A 24,317-nucleotide genomic window follows, 5' to 3' on the forward strand; every position below is an offset into this window, starting at 1 on the left:
TCTAACAACACTTCACATCCAATATGATGTGGTTTTCAGGAAAAGGGGTTTGGGCCGAGGTACTCTCTCTCTTTTGGGGGGTGTGGGGTGGTGGCTTATCGATACCTCTACTGGATGAACGCTCAACAATCGCCCACCGAATCAAATTCACTCATCTAGGTGGCCCTCATAATACTAGATGAGCGGCTTTGATTCAGTAGGCGATTGTTTAGCGTTTATGCTGTGGAGGTATCGTTATATTTGAAGATCATATGTGCGTTCTGGTACCTAAAATTTTAGATATTAATCACTGATGCTAGGTAAAATTTTTAATAATTCCCATGGATTAATCAACGTGGTAGCTTACTTCAGTTCCAATCTCCATTTTTTTGATACTGGAAATTAAACATTGGCTTTTATATGGAAAACCTTTGTCTCCTAGTATTTCTTGTACATGATTTATTCTCAAAAAAGTACCCATTTCTTTCTGCTTGACATCTTGTTGAGCACTAGGTATGTACAGTAGACTCTCGTTAATACGAACAACGTTATTACGAAGTTCTCATTTTTACGAAGCAAATCGTTGGTGCCGAGGAAAAGGCCCATCCAAGCTATAGGAAAATAAACGTTATTACGAAATTTTCGGTGTTACGAAATTACGAATCTCAGTCCCAGTCCTGGCGGTGACAAAATGAACTTTATTACGAAGTTCCACGCATAAGCAATGGTTTTCAGGTGGATATTCACTGCGCTAAGTTTTAATAATCGCGCCAAGTTTACTGTGATCAAGAGCGTAAATTATGGTTCTTTCTTCACCATACACGCAACGTCACGTAATAATTCGGAGGAATTCTGAGCTTCATTCCTGAGGAATCCTGGTGACCGACTCATTACAGCTCGTAAATTTGATGTACAGTTAGTCCTCTTCCTACGCACATTCGATTTACGAACTTTAAGGGATACCAGCATTCAAAAATGTCAAAATTTGAATTTGGCGCCTTTTCATTTGGCCGTTGCTACGCGGTGCGGCGTAGAAGAACTCGCACTCTGGGCATAATCTGAGCAAAGTATCATTTAATCCGGTGTGAAGTTAGGAACTGTTCAGCGTTTTGCCCGTTCTTCCTTGCCACGAAGAGTGATTTTTTCGGCTCCAGCTGCTTTGCACGCCAAGCTAGATTAGCTCGTCACAATCGAGAGTTAGCGCACAATTGTGATGTAGTGTTGCATTCTGCAGGATAACGGTACTCCTCGATGCCTTGCACACAGTCCGGCCGGCGAGAGTTGTCCGATGACGGCATAATAGGATGGGCGGATAAGCCTGCGCCAGCACAGCACTGTTTACGGCCAATTGCTGTCCCCCAAACGCAACTCACACCATCGCCTAGTGTTACAATGTTGTCGAACGCATAAAGACCACTGAAATAAGCCTGATCCACAGAACATGCATTTTCTTCGAATCACCAAAACAAATGGTTCTTCCTCTGGGTCCTTCACGCTCGTCGTCCCTTCTGGCTCCTTTCTTCACGGAACTCTTTGTAGGCATTTCCCTTTCTTGCCTGGCAACCTTGCCCCTTCCCGGCCTATACCATTCTGCCTGTCATCGGACAATTCTCGGCAGCCGTAGCGAAGGTTTATAAACTTATGAACAAGGTATTGGAATGCACCAAATTCGTATATCGGACTTACTGTATTCGGGAAGGTATCAACCCTTGAATACGTCACACCGCATTTTTCTGTTGAGACACGGAAACAAATTTTCCTGTTTATAAATATTTCCGGGTAATTTAATTGCGTTTATCATATACGTTTTTTTGCGACGATTTCTAAAAGAAACGTTCATACGAACTTCGTTATTACGAACCTCCGGTTTTGCGGCCCTGTGAAATTAGTAATAACGAGAGTATACAGTATTCCTTTTTTAGTTTCCTTTCCATTTCTTGCAATTTTGATGCGAGAAAAATAGATCCATTTATTACTATTTTCAGAAAAGAATATTGTTTTTTTGACTGTAATTGAAGAAGCCACTGTGAGAAATGCAAATGTTGAATCCAATGGCTCAATTAGAAATTCAATAAGAAATTGATATATACTTCTGTGTGCTATGCAATGCAATAATTGCCGGTACTTAGAGAATTTAAATTAATATCAGTAGTTCATCCAATAGCAGTTGTTATTTATGTATATTTTCAGCTCTTAACATTGATTTCTTTCTCACTGGCAAGGAGGCCAAAAAATGACAACAGTAAATTGAAACTTTCTCAGATGCATGTGCAGTTGCCTCAATGTGCATTGTGACCAATAGTGTTATCATCAACTACTATTTTTCACTATTCACATTTCAATGGTGTTATCATCTATTATTCTCACAATCTATAATTGTTTTCACTAGATCTTATCAGACCACCTTTGTAAAATATTTCTTGAAAGTTTGGTGAAATTGTGGGTCTGTGGTCACACATTTATCTACCTTAATTATTCATTCAGTTAGTCAAAGAAAAGTTGAACAGTGTATGCAGCACCCTAGCAGTTAGTGAAATTTTTGCTACTGCTGAGTTGATGGCAAGCATGTGAATCTATTCTCCTCCATCTTTCATGGCAAAGATGCCAGCACACAGTAAAACATGCAGATAATACGAAAAAGATATTGGCTATGCTTGTAATTTTAAAGCAAAATTTGATGTCCCTAACTTGCTCTGTGTGATTTGATATGAGTTACTTAGCTTGAAAGACTTAACTTGGGTGTCTAGCATTTCTTTGCAAACAGTGGACTTCACTTTTTATGATATTACAAAGAAAAATAAATAATGTTGAATGTTTAATAGCTTTGGTAGTGGCTGTATTTTTTAGAACATGGCATGGTAAAATAATGGAAAAGAGAGAAATTTTGGTGTTCATCACCATCATAATAGACCATGCCATGGTTTGTAACCGTGACCAATTTTCTTGTTTTATTGATTTCCTCTTATAATTTTTGTTGTGCGGTTGTCATAATTAAGGGGAAATCTTGGTTGCAAAATAATGTACAGATAAAGCTGCCATATTTTTATCATTTGTTTCAGCTATGTATTTGTGATTACACTTACTGAACTTAATTTAACCGGACGTTAATATTGTTTATTATTTTTACAATATTTATTTTTAAAATGTTATGGATTCAGCATATTAGAGCCATTACAATGGAAGTGTGGGGAGGTATGTGTATCTTGTGATAATTAAATATAAGCATTCTCTTGCTCATCCTAGGTTCTAAGATATAGCACCTTTGTGTTTGAATGAATGTTATAGTCCAGGTCCAAAATGGAAAAAGGGGGCTATTCTTCATGCCTAACGGCATTTCTTGAGACATTGGCAACCAGGGTAATTAGACTAATTTGACTCATCTGCGTTTGAATTTGCTTGCTGCCAAGCCAAATTTAGGATCCTATGGCCGAAAAACAAGAGTGGCGGGTACAGTGGTGAAGACTCTGATCATCTCTGGATTCGCCGATGACTTAACCAAAATGAAAAATGGAAATAAAACTTAAGACATGATTGGAAAGCGATTTATAGTAAGAGCACTACGGCAGTTGTTCCGTTATTTGCCAAAGAAACAGAGTAAAATAATCAGAAACTGGCCATGGGTTTGCTTGTTTTGGAGAATCTCTGATGGCAGCAACGTCAAATCCTTAAATATGTCCATGATTGGTGATAAGCTCATATTTATAAAAGGCTCATTTTTAAATACATTATATTGAAGAAAATATCCACATGAGCCCTGGTCTCTTATTGGAGAGGTTTATCTAGATTGGGTGATAAAAACCATTGCCAAATTGGCCATTATCTTGTTTTTGCACCTTTGGACCCAAAATCCAGCTTGGCAACAAGCACATTTTGACTAAGCAGGATCAAATTAGTCTGTGAACACATGTTGCCAATGTCTCAAGAAATACCTTTTGGATTACGTTTTCCCCATTTCACTCCTGGACTATTCCTGTTTGTTTGTATGGTTTTTCACCTCAGAGTACAATCATGTTGTGTACAGATGAAAATTCTATTTGGTCTCGCAATTTTTAAGTCTGGTGAATGCAACCTTGTTTATATGCCTATAAAACTTAAATCCATTTATTTAACTGTTGTATTATGTGCTTTTAATGTATGCATATTGTAACTCTTGACATATTTTTAGAATGTGCCTCATGTCCTGAATGTCACATTCAGTTGTTACCACTAATGGTTGTACATAATATGTATTATATACAAATCATTTAAGCAATTTCATATTTGTTATTAAAATTTTATCTACTTTTATTTATTTCCAGAGTCATCAATAAAATGTTGGTACATATATTGTTTGGATGATATTGTTAAAGTATGTTATTTAGTTATGCATTCGTATTAGAGAAGATTAATGCATAATGATTAGTGGCTATTTATATGATGTGAATGTAAAAGCATTAATTTTTTGCTGCTTTTCGTAAATAAATACATGGTCATTATTATAGATGGTCTGGATTATTCCTCATTCATTAGCTATAAATTTTAATCAGTTTACATAAGTACCTCCGTACATATTTTGTAATAGACTAATATTTGTGCATACATACATACTACTTTTAATGTGCATGTATTCATGCGTCCTTGTTGCCTCCATGGAATTAAAAGTATATACAAAGAAACTTCCCTGGGCATCATCGTCAATAATCATCAACCCTAAGATTGTATTGTCACATCTCTCTACTCAATTCTCCTATTAGATAATCTTGTAATGCCTACATAATTCTTCTGCTTTACATCCTTCATCACCTGCTCTTTGTGGCCTACCTCTACTATTCTTCTCATCTGCCTGTCCTTCATAGATGATTTTCGTTATTCCATCATGTCTCATGATGTGGCCAAATAAATTGTCCTGTCTTCTACCCAAGGTTTTTAGAATGCCTCTCTTCTTTCCTATTTTTCATAGTATTTCTGCATTACTCACACAATCTATCCACTTAACCTTCTTCATTCTTCTGTAACCCCACATTTTGAATACTTCCAACCGTGATTCCTCTGGTGTTGTCATCGTCCATGCTTCTTCTACATAAGCTTCTCATAATGTGGATCCTTATTTATGCATTTTTAAATTGATATCATGATTGAATGTCGTATGATGATTGACTTTCATAAGGTTTTTTCGCAAGGACCAATGGAAATTAGGGTAGAGGATCATACAAAAACATCTGATATGTGTGTATTGGACTTATCTCTTGAAAAAAATCACTTTCCTGCGACAATGAACACAGAGGCGAAGAACAAGATGTATTTTCTTTATCTTTCCCTCCTGACCCACCAAAAGCCAGAGATATTGAGAAAAACTAAACTCTTGGTTCTGGAATGGTTCAGATGAGTTCAAATAAAGTTTCATCCATACCAAAAGAGAAGTGAAAAATCTCTGAAAAAAAGTTGTTTATGACCAAAAGTGGAACTATTTGGAACAAAAGCTGGAAGGAATGAAATGTTCCAGAAATGGTTTGGGTGATGAATAGTTTCATTTTTGTCATTCTTCAACGGTCCCTAAATTTCTCTCTGGAGTATTTGAACATAAAAGCCAAGTAAAGTCAAAGTCAAACTAATTTTTAGCAACTATCCCAATTCAGAACGTTGTATACATTTCATAAATATTTATTATTATTTCATAAATATTTATCGAGATACAATCCTCTCATGTGTAAGTTGATTGAATCGAAACATGCAAACTCTCTGAGGTTAGATTTGCTGTTGTTCTATGTGCAAACTTCAATGTTTTGTTGCCAAAACATATCTTGCCTGAAACATTTTGTTTTTACCTCTAACCCTTCAGCTGTGGGAGATAGATCACAAGTCATCGTCAGTGTGCAGAAAATATTAGGAGGTGGTGCGGCCCTCTCCTCCTCTGGGATGAGCAGAGCAGGTTTAGGGCCCTTGTAATCTCTCTCTCCAACCCTTTTCTTTTAATTCAGCCGGGAGGGCTCCAACCACTTGTTGACTCATTAGTGGATCTTCCTATGACTGGTATGATTTTTTAATTGGCTTACACATGTAAAATAAGTATTTTGTTAAGTTTTTCTTATTACTGTTTAATATTTTGCCCAAAACCAAGGAAATCTGTCGATACCCTATATGTCTGAATGTAGTCCCCCCTTTTTTTTTCCAAAAATGCCCAAGGTAAAAGTAAAGGTGGGAGCAATATTGAAACGCATATTTTTAACTTTTTCCCAAAACTGAAGCCTCAAAATTAGGGGGGGGACTATATTCGGAGAAATACAGTACATGCTCACAACTTTGGGAGCACATATAGAGATGATTGGTATAGTGGCTAGTGTGTATGCTTCCCACCCAGTGGATCCAAATGCATATCCTGGTGATGGCAGTGAGCTTTCTGGATGTATGATCCCTGCTAGAGTGCTTTGTGGAGGTAACTTTACTTCAGCACCCATCCATAGGATAGGAGATGCTAGCCTTGGAACCTTTTTCTAGTGCAGGCTTCTGACAAAACCAGATTTATCTTCAACCTTCCTTCCCTAGTCTTCCTATGGTGTGAATGACCTGAGCCGTACGTTAGCTATACATTGAGTCATCACATTGAGTTACACTTTCTTCATAGCTGAAAGGTTCTGTGTGTCAATTTAGCTTTTGTGTTTGGTTAAAGATACAGTATTTGGAAAATTATTTTCAACATTAGCAGGAAAATATCATTGGAATTTATTTCTCAACTCTAAAACAAAATTTTAAAATGCAATGCAATCGAAAGTCTACGAGACTTTTCCTCCCTATTAGGAAATTGTGATAACATAGATATGAGAATAACATTTACCATAGCCTTTCCTTATGGTAATAAACCATTTAGCATTCATTCCATTAATTTTCACTAATTAGACTAATGTTAATGACATTGTAAGACAGCTTCTTTTAAATTTTCATGTTTTATTGTTTTGTTAAAAGCTGAATTTTGGGGCTTGTCTTCCGAATCTGTTTCTCTTTCCTTCAAATTAAAAACAAATTGCACTGTAGAGGAACCTCAGTTTTATTTCTTGCTCATTCCTATCTTGTCTTGAGCTCTTTGAATTGATTCCGTTGTGTTGCTTTCCATTTATCTTGTATTTCATTATATTATTCATGAAAATTACTTTTATGAACTGTGACATCCAGTAGTGTAGCCAGGAATTTCGTTCTGGGGGGTTCCAAAACCAGGGAGGAAAATTTTTTAAAAACAGGGTACTAAGTAATGGGTCTTAAACTACTTTGACACCTTTCATAATCAAAAAAACTGCATTTGTTTAAGAAATATTTTGTAAATTCATGATTTTTCATGTTTTGTTTTTTTTTTCATGAAGGAAAATAACTACAGTAAAACTTTGATTTTACGCAGTTGGAGGGACCGAAATATGGGCACCGTGTAAAATCAGGAGTTGGTGTTGAGGAGGAGTATAGTTTTCAGGATAACACTTGCTCTTTATTTTTAGAAGGTTTAGTCATACCTTTTTGTACATATAGTTCTGATTTAAGCCAGAACCGGAACCAGAAAAAGTCTCATATGTGAGGTTTTACGGTAAATGAGCATGAAATCCTTTTCAATCGCATCAGATACCCAAGCAGAGCCAAAGTGCATTATATGTGCTTTAATGTGCATCCATATCTCCATTAAATGCACATTGAAAGCACATTTCAGTCCCCACCTTAAAGGTACATTATATGTACATTGTGAATGCACATTTTTGTCTGCGCATTTTAGGTACATTAAATGTGCATGGTGAATTTTAGGTACATTGAATGTGCATTATTTATGCACTCATTTCACTGCATTGGGATAGGTTTAATCAGCGGCAGATTTCGAGAGGGATTAGGTGGACTATAGCCCCCCTTGAGTGTCCAATTTACACAAGATAAAATGGCACAAAACAAAATTAAACAACAAATAATGGGTCATTAACTTAAGACCTGAAATCAAAGGTTGTTGAAGGAATTTGGTAGATTGAAGGGAAAGATAAGTTGTGAAAAAAGAAAAATCTTCCCTATTCAACCTTTTGCTCATAATTTTCAATTTACAAAATTTTCAAAGTTTAAACCTGAAGATCGTGTAATTGTATTTTGTAAAAATGATTCCTCTCTAAGACCTCCTTTCCCTCCTTAGTGAGATATTGTGAGTTTTGGCTTGACCCCTTCCCCCTCCCTCTAATCTCATGTGAGATTGTTAAATGAATCATTGCTTTGGATTTACGAAAAAGAAAACAATTGCCTCATTAATTTTATTTAAGATTACTAAGATGGTAGTCTAGTATCACAGTTTATGTACTCTGTTCCTTGCAGAAAAAAATCTCATGATACATAGTTGCCAGGACCCCCACTCTCCCTCATGTGAGATTGGGTGCAAATCAGCGTAACCCCTTCCTCCCCCCAAATACCTCACATAATTAATGGGTGCCCCCTTATCTGCAAAAAGGTTAAGGCCATCAGTATTTTGTCCAAGTTGGGAACAGATTTAAGGAACAAAAACAAACCGGTATCTTTATTTTTTAAGCTACTGCAATCAATATTAAATTAATACTGAAAACCCCCTATTGAATTTGGAGTTTCTGCCTTTGAATCACTGTAAATCATACCAACATTCAGTGTTAGTGGCCACTGCTTATGCTCCCATAAAGTCCTTTTTTTCCCCTTTTTTTGTATTTATGAAATTTAATCAATATATCAAGTCATACAAACATCTGAAAGATGTTTTTGCTCCTTAGCTGTTTAATATGCTTTTGCCAATCATCACTCCAGCTCTAATTGAATTTTCATGCTTATTTTGATTACAATTCTTTCAGTGAGGAATGCAAAATCGACCCTCCAAGTAAATCTGAATGTCTAAATGGATGTCATCATTTGCAATTCTACCAGAATTTGGAAAAATTTTACTGTAAGTTATACAGAGAGGCAAAAAATAAAACTAGTGTTGTAGTACATAAATTGGATCCTTCCTAATGGTTTGCCAAAATATCAGTGACCAGCCAAATTCTGATCTGAGGGAGATTGATATTAAGTAGTTATTTCATCAATAATGAAAAAATAATTTTAAATTCATGCACACATAGTGTACAAAATATTTTTGCACTGCTTTCCAGTGCATATAATGTGAATGCTTTTTGAGTTGCCTACAATTCATCTATACATCATGAATTAAAATGAAAGTGATCTCCTGTGTAATGATTTTAAATAATAGCAAGTGATAAAATCCAATGGGATCTTTAAATATATGATTAGGTACTTATCATCGATATTAAATGTGTGGTTGGAGCTACCAAAAATATTAGTTTCATTATTTAGTCCAATAGCCTTTTGGGAAATTATTTCAACTTTTTGGATGGTAATTTCTTTTGTTTAGACTTTTTAATAAGGGATTTTTTTTCAATCATTTGGAATTCAGTTGAAACCTGCTCTAATAATGATTAAAAATTTATTCTGTCGTAAAAGATCTAATGGCTTATATGGCACCCGCGTAACTGTGGATGCACGTGAAGTCACAATGGTATACATGTGGATTCAGTTTCTTCCTCTATTGTTGGACACTTGAAAGCTGTTATTTGAATACTATATTTCTTTTAAATACCGTATTTATCTGAATATAGGCCCCCTTTTTTCCAAAAATGCTTGTGGTAAAAGTAAAGGGGGAACAATATTCAAATGCATTTTTAAAATTTTTTCTTGAAACTGAAGCCTCAAAATAAGGGGGGGACTATTTTCAGGAGGGGACTATGTACGGAGAAATACAGTAAGTCACCAAAATTTGTGGTTGTGGCAAGGGCGTACTCAGGATAAAAACTTGGGGGAGGGCAACCCATGGTCGTTCAAGTCTTAACATTTTTGCATGGAAAAGGTGAATTAAACCAACATTTTAAGAAAATTATAACTGCTCTTAATTTATAAAATTATTTGCTTGAAAAAAAATATTTTAGTTACATGTCTTATTATAATATCATTAGCTGACCCGGCGAACTTCGTACCGCCTATCAATCAATGAACTTACAGTTTAGTTACACCATTTATAAATCAAGAGCGGCTTATTATCGTTTTTAATCATATTTGATTTATTAGAATAAAATAAGGATACTAATTCAATAAAAATACGTAAATGAGTATCAAAATTGCTTGTCAGAAAGACATTTTCTTTATTGAACCTACGTAGGGTGGATCAGAGCATGTTTACACGGATTTTTTTCAATGAATTTTCTTTTGTTTTAACTTAAGAAATTTTGGGCATTATGGTTTTATAAAGCAGTTTATGAAATAAAAATTATTCGCTTTCAGTTGTTGGCTATTTGTGTTATTAACCGTCAAAATCGTGTAAGAAAAGCCCCTATGAAGTAGCATTATATTCAAATGATTTTAGGCGCGCCAGTTATAGTATCTCTATTTGGAAAAAATGCACATTGCGTAAATGTGCTGCATGCGTAAGCGCACCACGGTTTGCCCCACACATTTGGGTTTAATGTCTTGTGTCAAGCAACTTTTGATAAACAACAGTTTTTTTGTTATCAGGCACAAGAAAAAGCGGATGAAGCTAAATAAATATAACAAAGCAAAGCAATGACGCAGCGAGGGGGTTTTTTGGGGGATAAAAGAAAATTTTCATAAAAATATTTGTTACTAATATTAGGGGGACGGATGAGTCACAAAGAAAACATTTAACTATTCACACAGCCACAAAACCCACCATTTTGAACCATTTATCTTAAAAAAATGTCCAGGGGAGGGCCCCCACACCTCTCGCTTACCTTGTCGGGTTTTATATACCCTACCGACCCGCCAGTATTGGATGCGCCTAAAACTCCCCTATTCTTAATTCCTAGCTGCGCCCTTGAAGCGAAAGAAGAAATACAGCGGATGATTTATCGACTCGTAAACATACCACATATAATTGACCGTGAGAAAATCATGGGTTTTCATTAGCATATGAGCACAAACATTAAAAAAACTGAATGACTGACCATGCGATTTGTTAATCGTTATCATGAATGCAGCACGAATTGGAAATTTAATTAGTTTAAGCTCAAAAGGGCATATAAGTTGGGATCATGGAATCTTCGGAATGAGAACTTCCTCATCTTTAAATTTTCCTTTGAGTTAAGTCGCGTATATCACATTCATTATCAGTTTTTTAATCACCAAGTGCGTTCCATTGGATAGTTTTGGTTGGTTTAGGTTTTGAAAGATCATGAACACAGAGCCTACATTTAGCTGTAAATCGTGCCTTGGTAAGCCACGTATGTCAAAGGACTTTAAATATTCAAATAGATAATTCGTGATTTCGTCTTTGTTTGTTACACAGTTAAAAGATTTGAATTCATGCAGAGTACCAACTTTTTGATCCTGATTTACCTAGTTTGAGTCATCCACATCTTCATTCTACGCCGTCAAAGTTGCTCGCTCAATCAACCATTTTTGATTTTTGTGGCGATCAATCATATTCTGGAACGCTTTTTTGATGAGCTCACCTTCCGATGAAACTAATTAGCCAGCATTCTGAGGAAGTGAAATCAAACTGCTCAATTCCTCGACTGGAACACGGACATTACCGATTGTCAACAATTGCTTGGAGATTTGTTTACAACCACGGTAGTGAAGTGTCAACTCGAGCTGGGTTTACAATTAGCTCGAATTAAATTTTTAAAATACAATTTCAATATTTTGAATATATTTAGTAATTAAAATGTTATATTGTTACGAAGTTCAGTTATAAAATTGGTAAAAACAAAAAAAATAATTCAATTTGCAGTTTTGAGTTTTGACCCACTTATCAATTGTTGTTGTGTTACGAACTCCTAAAAACGTATCCCTAAGAAAAGGATGAATTTTTTTGTAAACTTTTCCTAATTTTTAATGTGCTATATGTTATCCGGGGCTTAGATGAATCCAAAGAACCTAATGTCGTTAAAATCGGTGCTGCCGTTATCGAGTTATAAGTGTTCTAACTAACACAATTTTTGAATTTCTTTTATATAGGTATGTATATAGATTTTTCATGGGTTAAAAGAAAATTTGTTGACAATTTTTGTTACAATCCAGTTCTGATTTTCCTTTAAGACTTTTTCGATTTCGAGGGCCAACTGCCACCTCCTACCATCCCTTGGGTACGCCCATGGGTTGTGGATATTACCAATGTAAATGATATGAAAACAAATTATTCCATCCAATAATTAAACCCTTGTTATCCGTCATCCCAACAATTCGGCTTTGGAAATAACAGCAACATTGGTATGGTTTGTAAATGTTGTATACATTGCTAAATTTTGTGTACTGGCATTATTATTTGGTGTATGTGCTCACAAAGACTAGATGTCTCAGTAGCTCATAACACATGACAACATCTCTAATGAACGTCGTGATAAGAACATTTGCCCTTTCATCATTCTAATTCATCAACAGTAAGTTTGACAGCTTAGGAATGGTTACAAACTCTTCCATGTGTATAACCACCAATGGTGAAGCATGATGCCCAAGCTTAGTCAGTTATTTCATGTGTGGAGGGTGGCCTGTTTCCAGGGTCCACTCTTTTCATGAAATTTAACACTTCTAGGTCTGGAGCCCTTTACATTTGACTAACCCTTGAGGCCGGCCATTTTTATTATTTTCTCGGGGCAGGTACAAGTATACAATTAAAATCACTCCACTTGATATTTAATGTGTTTTTAATATAAATATATATTTTTTAATGTGTATTCGTTCATTATATACACGAAGGCGTGTTGAAAAGTAACGTCTCCTTTTTTTTAGTTAATAGAAATCAATTTATACTGTTCAGCTTTGCTAACATCATTAGAAAGCCTGAGCATTTTCTATTTTTCTACGTAGTTGCCTTGATTATCAATTATTTTTTGCATCCTTGTAACCAGCTTTTTAATACCAGCGTCATACCACCCTCCCCCTGTGTCGCAAAGCCAACTGACGACTGAGTTCTGCTTCCTCGTCTGACTAGAACTTCTTTGCTCCAAGGAGTTTTTTGAAAGCAAGAAAAAGGTGCTAGTCACTTAGGGCACCTTTCAGGCTGTAAGGAGTGTGGTTGATTATATCCCCACCTAATTCATTGAGTAATTAATTGGGCGATCGCTTGATGTGACACAAGTGGGCCTGCTTTTTCTTGTGTTCATCGGTGAGCTGCTTCAGGACCCACCTGACGGGAATCTTGTAAGTGAGGACCTTTGACACATTATTCTGCTCAGAGAAGTAGCCACACTCTTCATTAATATGTACCTTCCTTTGTCCCAAGAGGGGTTATTCTCCAGTTATTGCACACCATCTCATCAAGTCGAACCCTCACTATTCCCTGCAAACGCAGCCTACCCGAACACAGCTCATCATGGACGTTTTCCCGTCCATCAGAAAACTCCTGGCACCATTTCCCTAATGTTTTGATGTGAATACACTTCTCACTGTACACTTTACCATACCATTAACTGGTGATGAATTTCTATCGGATAAAATATTTTTGCTTTCAAAAATCAAATGACTGAGTGTAGTTCAAACCTGGCGGGCGAGCTTAGCGGGAGCTCCATCCTAAACCACTGCTATGCAGTGACTGAGCAGCCTAAGGTCTCTTTGGTGGTTCTACACTTAGGTGAAGGAACCAAAAAATGCAGTACTGCAGTCAAATTTTGCCCATGAACTCACGTTCGGAATTGGTGTCGTTGGGAACCCTACCCTAAGGTCTTTTTCTGTCAATCTGTATGTGCTTCGTTTAAAAATTCACCTGCTGTGATAAATGAGGTTTCATTTTAAACATTGATTCACAGGCTTCTGAAAAGAAGTACAACCTCAAATTTCACTATTTACCCATTAATTTGACTTAAGTGTTATGATTTTTCCACATTGATTACTCGCTCAAGGTATATTGACTCCACACATTTTTTTTTTAATTATAAACTTAAAAAAATACTTATTTGACTATATAAATAATATGTGGAATGCTGTGTGACAAGAACACAATTCCCAATCAAAGTGGCCTTTGCAATGACAATTAATAAAGCATAGTGTCTGACTCTTCAGAGAGTAGGATTGTACTAGCCAGAATCCATTTTTTTTGCATGGACAATTGTATGAAACATTTTCTAGAGTTCCCACTTTCCGTGATGTTTATGTTTTTGTTAAAGAAACTCATTACCAGAAAATTACAGACGACAACGTTGTTATTTCTAATATTGTCTTTAAAGACATTATGTAAATTGCATGCCATTATTCGGTAACAGTTATCGTCTTCAATAACAGATTGTTCCTACTGGTATCAAACCAGGGACCTGGAGCAGCAGTGGAGTGGAGCGAATTTTCATTGTTGCTCCGGTGTGCTCCACTCCGCTCCGGCCGGAGCGGAGCGGAGTAGGTCGGAGCAATGTCGGAGCGGAGCACTCGGGTGGAGGGCATGTCGGAGCTCCTCGGAGCGGAGCGAATTGCTATGATGCTGCTCCGCTCCGGTATTAATTTTGTGTTAACTTTGTTCTATTGCCACCTGGAAGTGCGTATTTTCCAAATAGAATTAACCATAATTAATTATTAATAGAAATACCCACAATAAAACTAAATTAATTTAAATATAATGAAGGGTTACCCGCACGTGATGCCACAGCGATATTTGATAGCAATTCCCTTCGTGACATTTTTATTTAGAATACATCATTTTATAAAGAAATATCGGATTATTAGCATAATGATACCCTTGTAAAAGTAGACTAATATTCATCAATATGTCCATAGCCAAATCAACCATTATAACGAAAATTTAATTAGAAATCAAAATTAAGTGATGCACTACTTTCCGCTATGTTTCAAATTTTAATCATACGTTTAAGAATACGTAGGTAAAACCTTTCAACATGTTATATAACGTCTTCACAGCAATTACGCCAACTGCGATTTTTATCTTTCACGTGTATAATGTAGATTTTTTCCTGGCCGCAACAATAATTCACAATGATTATTATTTATGCGGGTTTTAATGGCATTGGAGAAACATAATAAACTAATAAAATAATTTAATTTTGTGAACATGATTTTTATAGTTGATTATTACATGTTTACATACTATTCTTAGCTATCAATAAAATTCAGAGATGATAGATGGAATATTTGACAATACTGCCATATACCTGGCCTTAACTAACTGGCCTTGTAGGGTATATATAGATATTTTATCTTATTTTTTGTTGATGTTTTTCACACTAATGAGCAAGAAAAAGAGCGTATTCCGAAGTTATGCGCTCGTGAATCCAAACTTTATTTTATTGTGATCCTCTCTGTAGAGTAAAAAATCAACAACTAATGGTTACCAAGGCCGTTTCATGCCATAATTTTTACGATATTTTCATGAATAAAAGTCGTCTGCAATTATGAAATTATGCTATTATTTTTCTATAGTTATAAATATCAATTTTCCGTATTCACAATCTAAATATTATAATTAAAATTAATTAAAGATTTATTACAAAGGTATTGAAAATTTATGTTTCCCTTGTATTTTGCCTTTTTATTACAACTGAATTAAGAATCATCTGTATACAAGAAGTTTAAGTACAACTGTTATGCAATTGTATCACAAAAATCGGTACAATTTGTAAATGTACAAAAGATATACCAATTGTAAATAAATGCTTGCATTGTTTGGGAATGAAAGACTACATTTCAAAATAGGTGTTATCGCGGAATTCAGTTTAACAGACAGACATTGCTCAGAAGAAGCTCTAATTACAAAGCTTGTTATTCGGAAAAAAAGGATGGGCTTTGGTTAAAATATATATTACTTTTAAATCCAAGTACATATGTATTGTAAAATTTCATCAGAAATGCTCTTTCCACACAACGAAGGGCCACATCCTTCATATTTTAAACGTAATTACTACGTTATGGCATCGCAAAAAAAACGATATCCCAGAATTTTGAAAATATTACCCAACAGCATTTTTATTTTTTAATATCGCCCGACAAAGAATTTTATAATGCGATAATAAAATTAATAAATTATTAAAATGGCGACACAAAGCCTGTCAAATTATAAAACAACATAGATAGCGATTATCGACTATCGTATTGTATTAATCCTTAATATTATCACTATCATTATTTATTATTCAAAAGTATCTAACGCAAGGTATTTAAATAGAACACATATTGGAATGCCCAATTTGAAAAGTATTTTTTACATAATGAAAAGTAAAGAAAACTTTGTAATTCCGCATAAATATTTAATTTATGACCTAAGTTTCGACTTGGCACGTCATCGTCTGGTACAAATGCACAGAAGACAGAGAATAAACAGCCGCACACAAATTTTTTTTTAATCTTTACTTTTCATCGTGTCAAGAAGGTTCCATTAAGTCACGCCTGAAACAAATACTTTTTTTACATAATACTATTTGTAAATTGAAATGTATTGGTATTAAATAATACCGCAAATCACGTAGAATGTGGATTAATAACTCAACATTAAAATAGCCGCAGGGAATATCCGATGCATTCCAAAGCTGCAGAAGCGTGCAGACGTCGATTTCCCGCCAAGAAGCGAAGCATTGACGTTTGTGTTCTGCTCCGCTATGCTCCGGCTCCATTGTCGGAGCGGAGCAGTTTCATTCCTGCTGGAGTGGAGTTCTCGCAAGAAATGCTCCGCTCCGGAGTGGAGCACCTAGGTCCCATTGTCGTCGCTCCGCTCCGGAGCGGAGCAGTAGGAATTGAACTGCTCCGCTCCGACAATGGAGCCGGAGTATAGCGGAGCGGAGGAGCGCTCCAGGTCCCTGTATCAAACTCTCTTGCCTATATTGTATTGATGTGTTTTGTATATTTTTTAAGGAAAGCAAGTATAAAGAAAGTATTAGCCTGTGAAACACCTTCTTCTCTATTTAAAACCAAATTAAACAGTTTCCTTAACTTAATTAATACTTGTTCTCTGATAGCGAGTAAGTTCAAAATTTTTTCACGGGTTACCTATTTGTTATTTAGTTTTTGTTAGAACAACAACGTGGCAATAATTCTATGGAGGGGAGTCATTAATCACAATGCAAAATATGTAGCGTAAAAATATGTGACCGGACCACTAATGATGGATGGATGTGGAAGCTCATTCTTTTACGTGACTGGACCATAATGTGTCAACATGCGTAGGTATAACAATTTAAAAATTATGAGGTCAATGACAGGGGCCTTCAGAAGCCTGGGGCTTTTTAAGCACCTTGCCGTCAGATGTTACCTCGTTTCTGGTTGGCAAATGTTTAATTGCCTATACGACACTTATCAACCCCTATCCTTACAAGAGCTGCCGAGCATGACCAAGAAAAGCCAAAGAAGCAAGGACTTGCTGGTATCAGTGATAACTAACTTACCTTAATGCCATTTCTGTCTTCAGTGAATGGGATAGGTGAGGGTGGGTGCAGTTAGAGGAAATGCCACTAACAGGGAGCCTACAAAACAAGCAAACCCATGACTTCTTTTAAATCCTTTTTCATCTTACATTCATCAAAAAATGTAATTACTGCTGTCATACCTTTAATTTAAACCATTTTCTAACCTTTTCTTAAGTCTTCTTAGTATTTTTCATTTTGGTTTAGTCATCTGCAAATCCAGAGATGACTGGACGCTTTGCCACAGACAGCCATAATGATGCAATGATATTTGGATCAAGCATTTGTTAAAAACAGTTCCGTTTGCAAATTGTCATTTCTCATTCCTAATCCAAATTACGCAATTTTGTTTCCATTTCTCCCTTTCCATCCAGCGGCATACCAGTCCCCCATTACTACCACATTCTTTCTTCTTGGGACTACCGTAATTATTTCTTTTAGCGGTTCCCACCAACTTCATCTTCCCTATGGTTGCTAGGTAGCCTATTCTCTTGTACTACCATATTGTTAGAGGGACATACATTAATATCCCATACCTGTATCCTATTGCTAAATATATCTGTTTACCACCCTCTCACTCAGATTCTCACGTTAAACCAAAGCTATCCCTCGTCAACTTTCTTCCTCAACCTTAAATACCACCTCTTTCTTAACATTCCAGTATTCCTGTTTCTTCTTCCACCTCAATAAGCACTTTCTCTGTAAATCTATTCTCTTCTTCAACATTTCCTGTTCAGTATTTTTTTTTGCTTCCCTACTTTCATTTTTTCTAACATTTGATTTTCCTTCATTCGAAACTGATTTCTTCTTTCTTGGATACTGTTGATAAGTTATTGGAAGGAATACTAATTATAGAGACCTTATGAGTTTTGCCCTCAATGACTTGAAAGACACCCACCCTTGTTTATTTGTGTATCATAGTCGTAATAAGGATTTAAATATGTTGTCAGGCTGTCTTACAAAATGTCCTGCTTTCTTCCTTTAAATATGCTATTTTTGAAAAGTTAGATCAAGTAACCCTTGCAGAAAACTGACAGACAATAATTAGATTTCATGGTAACTGGTGGAACTTGATCAGTACATAGTTAAAACCACATGGGTACATATTTATTTTTGCGTCAACCAAGGTTTCTTCCCATTGACTACCTGAATCCGCTTGATAACGTCCATTCATAAGATGATAAAAGAAAAAAAAAACTATTAGTTTCATCGAATTTATTCGGTGAAGACAGAATTTCGTTACAATTTTGATAAAACTTCATTTTGATGGCAGTATTATAACAAATTGCTGCTTATTAAAAATTTGGTTCAAATTTAAATGTTGGAGAATACAGAGGTTAAAATCAGTCACTCTACTAAAATATGAATCATAAAGATGTTGTTAACTGAACTATGTGAACATACCACAGCTCAGTATATTTCATGAAAGTACACACATTAACATAATCACATCAATTTTTTTCTATGTATGTATATATTAACCTGATCATTACTTATTATCTTAAAAAATACATAAAAAAACAAAATCCTTAGTGTGCATGAGTTGCATTTATGGTGAAAAAAAAGTATCGAGAATGTATGTTAACTTAGTCTGCTTCTCCATTTGGTATTCTTCATAATTAGCCATTACAAAACAATTAACATCAGACAAACACATGAGCAGACCCATAGCTGACTACAGCTATGTATGAATTTAACCACAGCAAAACTGTTTAAAGCTCAAAATTTACATATTTGAACTTTAGAAAACAATGTTTTAGGTATAGCAGATCTAATACATGAGTATTGCTGTCTACAGTGACAAGCTATACCCATGGGATGGAAAATATAGATCTATCGCTAACATTTTATCATGAACCACCATAGTAGTGATTACATTAGTAAATTATCAGTAAGTTAGGGAGTCTAACTTAAAGAGATATAATTTCATGGTTTTACACATTTTTTTACTTATATGTACTGTAATCAACAGGAAAATGATGAAAACCAGTAATTTACATTAATGATGACAGCAATGGTTATTATTTTGAAGTATTTGTGACTCACTTTTTTTATTAATACAAATACCTAATCCTCAATACAAGCCTTCATTCCTTACTCTGACTGCTATTTGTCACAGGCCATCGGGTTGGTGGTCAAACAACTTTATGACATTGCAAGAAAATATTACCATGGTTTTAATCATAATTCAAACAATGGGACAGAATTTTTAATGTCGCTACCATAATTTCATATTATACTAAGAGTAAGGGGAAATTGTGTACTTTTTTGAATTTAGAATATTTAGAATGAAGACAAACTTTATCTTTTTCTATCCGCTGAGAGTAAAATTAAAGAACAAAATTTTATTAAAATAACATATGTGACTACAGAGTATGCCACATTCAGTGATTAAGTAAGTTCTGTTTGGTGACAGTTCATGTATTGGATTTGATATTTTATGTAAATCATAACTACCTTGAAATAATTAAAACTAAAACTTGATAGTCAACTTGAAACCATAGAAAATTGTTGTGCCTAATGGAAGAATGTACTTCAAAGTTGAATAAAATAAATCAGCTCTCTACTGTGCATTACAGTATGTAATCAGAGTCCAAATCTATAACATTAATAACAAACTTAGAGGCTCCATGGCTAAGTAAAGCAGATATTTATACTTATTACTGACTTATGTTACATACTTTCTCATTTAGTTATGATGAAGCCATAAAAATAATGTGGAATAAGTATGTCAACTAGTATGTCATTGGTTCAATGACACTCAAACCTTCTATGAAATTTTTTCGTTGGCTTTCATGAGCTGGTAGATATTGTAGCAAAAGGATAACTATGTAGCAATCTCATAAGTATTTCGAAAGTGAAGAAGGCTATTCAATAATATGGTAAATGATTGAGAAACAATAAAAATTTTTCATGAAATACTCATTTGTTTGGGAAAATACTGCACATTAAAGTGGACATTAATGCATCGCCACCACTTATTACACACTGAACACAACAAAGTTAGTTAGTAATGGATTAAGTGTCATCAATTGGCAAAACTAAAATGTGAACACTTATTACAAAAAGATCATGTGATAAAAGTAAAATTGAGCCTTCATCTTCATGAGCAACATTGAAATGACCTCATCACACAATAATGATGGGACTAATACAATATATTTAGAAATGAAGTTACTAATAAATATCAATAAATAAATGGGAGTTCCTCAATTTTTAAAATATTAATGATGACTTAATATTACATTTTATTGTTAATTTTGGGATGAATTAACCCGAAGAACAAAAAATAACAGACTTATATTGACTACAGTATTGCCTTAATAGGGACTACTCATTTTAATGTCACGTTTTGCACTTTTTTTAACTGCCACAAGAATATGGAGGGAGGTGTGGCAGGACCTCTATTTATACAGCTAGGCCTCAAATCAAAGTGCCATAAAGACTTATTTGCAATAAAATATGGTATCTTAAAAGGAAATATTTATCATTAGATGGAATTTATCACCTTTATAAAACCAACATCTAGAAATGCAGTAGAAAAAATGACCGTATTAAAACCCTTACAATTAAAATGAATGTGAAATTTGCCTACAAAAATAAATTATATCACACATTTGAATCTCTATTTCACACTCATTCCTGGCCCAACTCACACAAAATTTTACACTTCTATTCTGATTTACAATCATGTCTGTGTATTATAGAAATCACTACCTAGTCTCATCAAACATATTTGTGACACCCTTAAACTAAATTAAATGTTTGAATTAAAGAAGTCTTGTACCACTATGTATAGCAATTTGTAAAAAAACTTTTCCCCTAGAGTTAAATTACTGCAGTAAAAATCCAGGAATCGTTTTAAAAAGGTAGTTCAAAATTTTTTTTTAATGAGGCACGTGAAGAACTCTCTTAGAGTAATGAGATGCAGATGTATCATAAGTGATGAATTCGTCTACAGTTAAATATTTATTAATACTTTCTCCCATTACAGATACATCTGTATGAGACATGCCAAAATTAATCACTTAAAACTATACACCAATTGCAACATAAAATGATATGCTCTTTCATAGGAAATTTTTGAATGGGTTATCCAGCCATGTTTGACGAGAAATAATTCATATTACTCTTGTAAAAAATAATACCCGCATAAATTAAGTTATTGCAAAAAGTAATACATAACTGATGAGCAAAAAATACACATGATTAATTAATAAATAGATAAAATTTCAGGAGACTAGAAATTGATTTCAATTAACATTAACGTTCCAAAATATAGAATTCATCTACCTTAAATGATAAGATGTAATTTTACGAGGATTCTTAAATGACCATAAAATCATCAGAGGCAGTAGAAATGATTTCTACTAAACTAATTTTCCAGTAAAGATTTGAAATTGCTGAGATGAATTTTGAACTTCACTTTTTGGCAGAGGAGAGACAAAATTAGAGAGATGAATGTTCTTAGCAAGGACGTAAAGAGCTTAAAAAAAGGGGTGTGGGTAGCTTTCGTAAAGTAGGCCACATGGAGGATGGGGTGACACACAATTATATTCAACAACTGATTGAGAACTGTAAATGTGATTTACTAAATGTACAGCAGTCAATCATTTTTTTTTATTCAGCTTATATTTTCAGCTATACAATTTAAAAAATTTCCACGATGAAAAGAGGAAAAATGTGCCTGGCCTTTGAATACACCCATACTTCATAGCACAGTTTCAGAAAAATTTCTACTTCCTGAATCATCCTCAGATGGTGCTGCCGAGCCAAAAAAATATGAGGAAAGCTAGGATTGCAGTCGATATGGTGCAATTTGATGCTACATTATGATATGATGTCCTGAATTAACAAAATGACTCGCAATAGGGTGCTCCTCTAAGGTCTTTTCTTTCTACATCGCAGCGTCAACCATTGTGGTCCACTTTGCCAAAAATTATGCGTACATATTAAGTCTTTTCAATTAGCTACGTATTTTTCAAGGCCATTATTGAAAGGGGAGGAGGTTGCCCTTACGTCAAAAATTTCTAAGTCCTAATGGCATTTTTTTTCAGTTGATGCAATTTTAAATTAAAGGCATACATTTAATGTTTCCTGTCACTGCTAAAGAATTACATTATTATTGGTTTTTGAGGATAGTAGCACCGTTACATTCGTGCACATTATTTTGAAGACTAATTTAAGGCGTAAATTGTGCCATAAATTATAGCTTTGAATCCTCTGTTCACAGCCAAACGCAGCCCACCTTGTGAGGCATCTAGGAATATTTGGGGTTGAATAAATCCTTTTCAAATTAATGCATGAGGTTGGCACATTATCATGATCCTAAAAAAATCAGGAAGTCCCACTGCATTTCATAATTATACTAAAATCCTCTCGAGCATTTCACATTCCTCTTAAATCCTATCAAAGCCAAATTCATAGTTGAAATTATGTACTTTCATTGATCCAAAAAGTGAGGTTGAAAAAAAAGCCATTATCATACTAGGCAGTAATGAAAATTTGAGGTCTTTGTACCTGTATTCCAATCTTACTTTCATGAAATGGGGCAACAATACATTGATATCTCAGGGAAGATTTGGTGTCGTTGTTTCTTAGAAGCGATTCACTTGATTATATTGAACCACTATCTCCCGAGTGATTTTGATGATGCCTTAGACTTGCATCATTTGCCGAGGATGAAGTCAAAGGTATACTGCTACTGCTGCCTCCATTCTGAGAGCCACCGTTCTTCTGATTGCGCCTTGATCCCCACTGATAGAGAGTCTGAAGGGGTACGTGCAGGAGCTCGATAAGTTGAGGGTAATTTGGTTCTAAAAAAGAAAAGAATAGGAATTATTTCACACTCAAGAATGGAAGCTCATGGAATCCCAAAGACACAATTTTTGTAAATCAATCAAATTATGAAAAGTGTGAAAACAAAAAAAATCATACAGAATTCAGAGATTAGTCCAAAAAGTGTAGATGAGCAAAGCAATTCCACACTGAATTTTGAGAGGGTATAGGTAGGGATCCGTGAAATTCGCGAGATGCGATATTGCAAAATAATACGAAATAACGCGAAATCTGTATATAAAAACGAAATTTCACATTTTTTGCTATTTTAGGTGAAGTAGCAAAAAAATCACATCTAATAAGTCATAATCTATTAAAGCCTAAGTCTTCATTGTTTAATGCAGCCGACGTTCATTTGCTCTATCTTATTACGATTCCAAGGTCAATTGGCTTGTTTAGTCTCGTGCATAACGCATCCTCGTAATATCGTGCACTGTAGTGATTTCTCCACCAGAATTTGCCGTTAAATTTATCACAGCCTCTGTCTTCGATTCCCATGTATGAATCCTGAAATATTTAGAATGAGGCACTTTCTCACCAGAAGAATTAGATATTATCAATTAAAATGTGCTGAAAGAAATTTAACATGGCCGTGGAAGAGCAGAAACACAAGCTCACGCGCCCGGCACGGGTCAATGCCGAGCACTAATTCCGGTGACTCACCGCGATGCATTAGACAGCGTTATTCGATAACTTGTTGCAGGAAAACCTCGAGTCTAGGTCTAATGTAACAATTTCGTTGCCTTAAACTCAGCCGCTGGCTAGGAACAGGCCGCTATTCACGGCACGGCCCATAGCGTGGCAGAGAGTCGTCTCGTCTGAAAGCAGCCTGAATTTCACGGCGGCCGGCAAAAAGTCGTTTCGTCAGAAAGCGGCTTCAATGTAGCACTACCTGTATTTCACGCCATAGATGGTGCATCGCCGGGCCGAATTGAAATGGGCACCATGGTGACAATGGCGGCCGTCAATGGCGCTGTGCCATCAACTGTGCGATTCGTTTAAAGACATCCATAGACACAGTGGCGTAACTATGGGGGGGATGAGGGTATAGATCCCCCCCAAAGCATCAGAGAAATGAAAAATTATTCAAAATTATTGCATCGTTTTGAAATTTAAGAACTGCATCTGCTTAAATTTAAATTTTTA

The 24,317-nt window shown here is 35.2% G+C and overlaps 2 protein-coding genes across 9 annotated transcripts in view; one reads left to right on the forward strand and one right to left on the reverse strand.

The window, feature by feature from the left end:
* LOC124172267 (spermatogenesis-associated protein 6) overlaps positions 1-9,247 on the forward strand; it is a 31,821-nt gene extending 22,574 nt beyond the window's left edge. Inside the window, exons 9-10 of one of the 2 annotated variants that reach the window (XM_046551701.1) lie at positions 5,798-5,988; positions 8,784-8,870. In XM_046551701.1, the coding sequence (XP_046407657.1) occupies positions 5,798-5,810 (13 nt within the window). In that variant the 3' untranslated portion in view covers positions 5,811-5,988; positions 8,784-8,870. Of the gene's footprint in view, positions 1-5,797; positions 5,989-8,783 lie in introns of both variants that reach the window. The other variant, XM_046551688.1, reaches the window with a different exon arrangement.
* A 9,286-nt stretch (positions 9,248-18,533) lies between these two features.
* LOC124172286 (uncharacterized protein YJR142W) overlaps positions 18,534-24,317 on the reverse strand; it is a 51,468-nt gene continuing 45,684 nt past the window's right edge. For all 7 annotated transcript variants that reach the window (XM_046551739.1, XM_046551758.1, XM_046551731.1 and 4 more), the window contains exon 9: positions 18,534-23,149. In XM_046551739.1, the coding sequence (XP_046407695.1) occupies positions 22,950-23,149 (200 nt within the window). In that variant the 3' untranslated portion in view covers positions 18,534-22,949. The remainder of the gene's footprint in view (positions 23,150-24,317) is intronic.

Source organism: Ischnura elegans, chromosome 1, assembly GCF_921293095.1.
Source record: "Ischnura elegans chromosome 1, ioIscEleg1.1, whole genome shotgun sequence".
In the NCBI taxonomy this organism is placed as follows: Eukaryota; Metazoa; Arthropoda; class Insecta; order Odonata; family Coenagrionidae; genus Ischnura; species Ischnura elegans.